General features: G+C 53.6%; 1 protein-coding gene across 1 annotated transcript in view; it reads right to left on the reverse strand.

Annotated features, from left to right (window-relative positions):
* NGFR (nerve growth factor receptor) overlaps positions 1-6,302 on the reverse strand; it is a 20,866-nt gene that overhangs the window by 10,043 nt on the left and 4,521 nt on the right. Inside the window, exon 2 of the mRNA XM_015570778.1 lies at positions 1,225-1,366. Within this exon, the coding sequence (XP_015426264.1) occupies positions 1,225-1,366 (142 nt within the window). The remainder of the gene's footprint in view (positions 1-1,224; positions 1,367-6,302) is intronic.

A 6,302-nucleotide genomic window follows, 5' to 3' on the forward strand; every position in this document is an offset into this window, starting at 1 on the left:
GGGAACACCAGAGTTGTGGTTGTCTGAAGGATGGAGAGGTGTGCAGGGGTTTTCTTGTTTTGTTTTTAAATATATTCTTATTGATTTCAGAAAGGAAGGGAGAGGGAGAGATAGCAACATCAATGATAAGAATCATTGACTGGCTGCCTCCTGCACGCCCCACACTGGGGATCGAGCCCACAACCCAGGCATGTGCCCTGTCCGGGAATCAAACAGTGACCCTCTGGTTCATAGATCTACGCTCACCCACTGAGCCAGGCCGGCTGGGCACGCAGGTGTTGGTAGAGGTGGTGGGGAGGCATCCAGAGGTAAGACTAGGCTGGCAGGTGGGTTCAGTCCCCAGTGGCTGTACCTGGTTCCAGCCTGATTATAGAATAGCTAGATAGGGTTACCACAGGCCCTCGGATGGGCCGTGAGTGGCTGGGAGAAGGCAGATCTGATCTGACAGTGAGGAAAGCTTTCTGGGCAGGGCCAGCAACAGAGCAACTGAGCCCATAGTCCAAAGACAGCGACTGAGGCTGGGGGCAGCCAGCAGAGCTGAGACCCCTGACTCCACAGCACACAGACTCCAGACCCCAGACGCACCACCCCGCGGCCTCCATCCCCCAGTAGGAAGACAGGATTCTCTCCCCTCCCCAAGGAAATCTCAGGTAGGAATGGCCACAGTGCCCCTCTCCCCACAAGAAGGCCATCCCTATAGTGCTCCACCCCCACCCCTGCTGCCTGGGGAAAGCTCTTCTCCTTAGTCAGAGCTGGAGAACAGCTGGCCTGGGAGGAGGGGTAGCCACACCCTCCCAGGATCCCCCAAGGTCAGTCTCCAGGGCAGCCAGTATTTGATCCTCCTCCCCTCCCCCCCAAAACACCGAGGGTAAGTGGCAGCCATTGATTTTGCAGTGCGGATGATATTTTTAGCTCGTCTTAGTGTCAGCTACTCCTCCCACCTGGCCATACTCTTCTAGCCGGCTTCTCTGCTTGGGGGCTGGGAAGGGGCTCCCCCTTGGGGTCCCCCATCAGGTCCCCTCCTTCCTCTGCCTACCTCTCTCATCCATTCTCAGCTTCCCCTTTCTGCCTCCTATCCTGCATCAGACCCATGTCCGGTGCCCATGCAGCTGTGGGCAGGAGACCCTGCCAGGAGGCAGAGGACTTATAAGGCCTCTCTTCCCCAGCCCCGGCCCCTCCCTTCCATTCCTCTCCCCTCTCCCCCACCTGCCACCCTGTACTCACTGTCCAGGCAGGGCTCACACACGGTCTGGTTGGCTCCACAAGGCCGGGCCACACCCTCTCCTAGGTAGCAGGCTTTGCAGCACTCGCCGCTGTGGGTGTACAGGCCCGTGAGGCACGCCTCCTGGGCACTTCCGAAGGACACCTGGGTGGGGGGGGGGGGATCAGAAGGTCAGACGGGTAGGAGAAAGGGGAGGGGGTATCTTCCGAGGAATCAAACACCCCTCCCCAAAGCCTCCTATTGGAACCACCTGGGCCTGGATGAGCTCACCGGGGAGGTATTAGGCACATCAAAGCTGGCCGGAAGGAAGGCAGTGGGGGCAGTGCACCCCTGCAGGCTGCTGGGGGTGTGAGGTCAGAGCCTCCCCGGCTGACCCTCTGCACAGTTCATTTCGGGGTCACAGCAGCTCTTGGAACCTCAAGGAGACACACCACATGGGGAAGAGGCTTGAGGCCCAGCGGAGGGCCTTCAGGTTGCAGCTCGCACGGGGCTTCCAGCCAAGGGGGCAACTGGCAGCTGAAATTTAGTCCAAATGCCACCACCTAAGCTGTGCACCTGCAGGGCTGCATCTGCCCGGAGGGGAGCCTTTTCCTAACAAAGGCCAGCAGGACCCTCCCTACTCCAGGTCCTCCATTCAAAAACCACTCCGCATATTATATATCCAGCAGGAGGTACTGTAGCCAAGAGCAGAAGGCCGAGGGGTGGCGTCTGGGGTTCAAATGCTGATTCTGCATTGGGAGCTCTGGCCTGCCCTGCTCTCCCTCTCTGTCTGCATCTCTCCAGCGAGGTAGAGATGGCTACAGCTCTGGGCCAGAGCAACGACCAGCCAATCGGCAAGAGTGTGGCGCCAAGATGTGAGAAAGGGTCGCCTGTTATCAATGATGAGAAAGTGGCGGCTGTCATCACCCGCAGCCCAGCTCCACGAGGGTTTGATTTCCAGTCACCAGCCCTCCCCACTCCCTGCCCCCCATGCAGCCAGCGGGAACAGCTCTGGAACGAGGGGAAAGGGGAGTCAGATTCCTGCCGCCGAGGCATCTTTGCTCATGGATGGAACAATTTAGCACCAGATTCCCTAGAGGAAGGGGCTGCTGGCAGCTTGCTTTATATTTCTGCTCCTTAAAAAAAAATACTTCATGTCTAATAAAACTCCCAAGCCCGTTTCCCTGGCTCCAGACCACGCAGCTCCCACTTGATATCGACAGGAAGTGTGGGCTCTCAGGTCGTGGGAGCAGAGGGAGCCTTAAAGGTCCTTTTGGACATCCCTCCGCGTCCTCGCTGACTGGCCAAGAACACTCCCCTCCCTCCAGACCTTTAAGATATCCTGAGATCTCACCAGGGTTAGGTGGAGACAGGGGGGTGGACAGATGGGATGGGTCTATGTGGCAGCCTTTGGTCCTCAAGAGACCAGCAGGGAGGGTGCAGGCAGCACAGGAGGGGGGACCTCGGTGTTGCGACCATCTCCTCCCAGGTGGCAGGAGCATGGTGCTGGGAACATCTGCAGACCAGAAGTCTCGGGGGTAGGCGGAGTCCCAGATACAGGCTTTCCCCAGGAGGCGCGTGAGATTATAGAAGAGTCTGTTTGGATTTCTTTTCATCCTTTAGGGCTCCGTTTAAGTATCACTTCCTCAAGGAAGTGGGCCAATGTCTTCCCCCCTTCCCCCACCAACCCCAGATCAGGCGGGCTGCCCGGTTACGCGTTCTCCCTGTGGCCTATTCTTGTCTGCTCTGACACTTCACAGGATCCCCCCACTGGACTGTCAACTCCCTGAGGGCCAGGCTGTTGTCCCAGAGCCTGACAGGATACCTGGCACTAGACAGGCAGCTCACTTAACTAGAACTCGGCGGAATGACTTCTGGATGGGTGCGCTTCCCGAGAGCTAAGGCGCTGCTGCTCTAATCACCTCCTGTTTTCCATTCTCACCAGAGTGGCCGCACCTTCCCCGACTGGAACATAGCTTCATGGTTTCCCCGTGACTCAGGGACTCAGTATTCACACCAGTGATCATTCCGGGCTGCTGTGCAGTGAAGCCCTTGTGTTCTTTATCCCAAATTACTACCACACGATTGTTCTTTCAGTTCTCCTTTCAGCTGTTTCTGCTCTAACCAGTTTGGCTCAGTGGATAGAGCATCGGCCTGCAGACTGAAGGGTCCCAGGTTCCATTCCGGTCAAGGGCACATACCCTGGTTGCGGGCACATCCCCAGGAGGGGGTGTGCAGGAGGCAGCTAATCGATGTTTCTCTCTCATTGATGTTTCTAACTCTCTATCCCTCTCCCTTCCTCTCTGTAAAAAAGTCAATAAAATATATTTTAAAAAATAAAATACTTTTTCTGTCTCCTCCCTTCCTGCCGAGATATCAGTGGGCAGCTCCTGCTGCTACCAGAGTGTGACCTGTGTGGCCCCTCCCGCACCATTCTAACCTCCTAGGTCTCAGGGGATCTTTGGGAACTATGGCACTAGCCTCGGTAGGAAGGTGTATGAAATGAGTGCAAGGAGGCTTCGAACCAGGAGGGGCAATTCTCGGAGTAGAAAGTGTGAGCTAGCTACACTGCTCTCGTCCTCAGCGGCCTCTGTGGCTCCGTATCCTGGCTCATCGCTTTGCACTAGGCCATCTGGGGCCAGTCTTGAATTTCTCTGTGCCTCAGTATCTTCTGCATTAGGTCATTAAGACCAGACCTGCCTCATAGGGTTGCTGTAAGCATTACATGAAGGAGTAAGGTGTTCATACGCTTGGGAAATCTCTTTTCTCTTTTCAGAGGTCTTTCTTTCTTTTCTCTATTTCCTAATTGGCAAGTGATTTTATTTTTTTTAATTACATTTATTGGGGCAACATTGGTTAATAAGATCATATAGGTTTCTTTAAAAAAAATTTTTATTGATTTCAGAGAGGAAGGGAAAAGGAGAGAGAGAGATAGAAACCTCAATGATTAAAGAGAATCATTGATTGGCTGCCCCCTGCACACCCCTGACTGGGGATCGAGCCAGTACCAGGATTGGAACTGTGATCTCTTGGTTCATAGGTCGACACTCAACCACTGAGCCATGCCGGCTGGGTAAGATCATATAGGTTTGAAGTGTACATTTCTATGATAAGCAATCTGTATATTGCATAATAGTCGTCGAGGTGGCAGCCTTGTATAAGCCCCTCTTCCTCCCCTCTTCTTCCAAGCCTGCTCTTCCTGCTGCAGCTGGTGTCCTTTCTCCTCTCCCAACTCTTGCATTTGGAATCGAGTCCATGTAATTACTGACCATGTATTTCCTGTGCTTGTTTTATGTTCCCTATTTCAAAACACCCTAGATCTGCTTCTTCATAGTACGTTATTTCGAATAAATTCTCAATCTCTCTGAGCCTCAGTGCTTCTCTCCCCGCACCCCCCCCCCCAATCACACTGGATGCTAGTATCTGCTGCTCAGAGTTGCTGTGAAAATGAAATGAAATCATTTATGCAAATCTGTGTGGTGTATAGTAGGAGTTAAATAAGTTAGGTATCAAAGAAGCATCTTGTCTTGGGGAGAGCAAGCTGCTAAGCCTGGCGGGAGGTAGTGGGAGGGGAGCGTTAGCCACCCCCTAAAAGAGGAAACCATGTAAGAGTCAGGGACAGGGTAGACATGAAGCCAGTCTTTGCTCCCAGGAAGTCTGAGGACAGCATGGGGACCAAAGCAGGATAGGTAATTGCTCTCCTTGAAGTTAAGTAATTCAACAACTATTTACGGAGCATTGGAATAAGAGCTTCCAAAGCGACATGGTCCCTGATTTCTGTGGGAAGCCACAGTCCCATGGGGGAAAGGAAATGTCACCCAAACAGCCATTCTAGAAGCCGAGATGCTGAGGGGGAAAGACTTGAGGGATTGCCTTCATCCCTTCTCTGACGGATGGGGAAACTGAGGCCCACAGAGGTCCCTCTGCTGTGTGGCTGATGCTTGGCCCCGGCCACACCTTCTGTTGGTTCACGCCAGGGCAATCCTGGGAAGCCGGGAGGGATGACTAGGATCCAGGCTAATTGTTCCAAAATGACCAATTTACCAAAATGATAGATGCATTGCCTGAGATTTATGTGATTACATTTATTCATTTCCCGTTTGAATGATTTCATCCCATTTTTTGAAAATGTATGCAATCTTTTTATTTATTTATTTTGCCATTTCAAGGCTTTCAAGAAACTAAGGTGGAAGTACTCTTAGATAAACTGATTTAACAATCTAAAAAATGCTTTTTCAATTAGACAAAATAGAAAACACACCAAAAACAGTTGAAAGAATTGAATATGAATGCTTCAGTGTGTTGAATCCTAACTGTTCACAACAGCTTCAGCAAAGGGTTCTTTAGGTGAATGCAGCCATCAGCCACGCCATGGGGCTGAAGAGTTTTCACATATGGGCAGGGTCTTTTGAGGTCGCTGCAAACCCGACGGGCGGTGGGGGGGGGGGGGGGGGCGCTGGCACATGCTCCCCACCCCTTCAGACAGGGGTTGAGTCTGGGTAGGGGACAAGGGCTCATGACGGAGGAGGATGCTGCATGGGGACTCTGAGAGGGCTGTGCTGCGTGGGGCCAGGGGACTCATTTCCAAATGTGTGGGCATAGGACACCAATGCAACCTCCAGGGCCGGTCACGCCCTCCGTGATCGAGAAGGGGGCGGGGCTGGCGCAGGGAGGACAGAGTAAGCTCCAAGCCACGCCTCCTCGGTTCCAAAGCCTCCACCGCTTCCTAACTGCGGGGCCTGGTTCCGTGCCTGAAAGTCTGGGAGGTTCGGCTCCATCAACTCTAAAACGGGAATAACTAGATTTACGTTGATGGCACCTTAGGAGGGTTCAATGATGCAAGAGAAATTACCCAGGCAATGCGCGGCACATAGTAGGCACTCAACCGATTTTATTCCCGCGCCCACCCCCCTCCGCCCCCCAGGGAAGAATCTATGCACGTGAGTGGGACCGGGATGGTACAGCCGGGTGGGAACCCCTTCTCTCCTCCCCGCCCGGCCGCTCGCGTCCTCCTATTTGCTGCCCTCGCTGCATCCCTATTAGGCGCATTAGCCAGCCCGGCGGCTCCGGTTACAGACGTCTGAATGACAAAGTGCCTCCA

This window comes from Myotis davidii, unplaced genomic scaffold (assembly GCF_000327345.1).
Source record: "Myotis davidii unplaced genomic scaffold, ASM32734v1 scaffold327, whole genome shotgun sequence".
NCBI lineage: Eukaryota > Metazoa > Chordata > Mammalia > Chiroptera > Vespertilionidae > Myotis > Myotis davidii.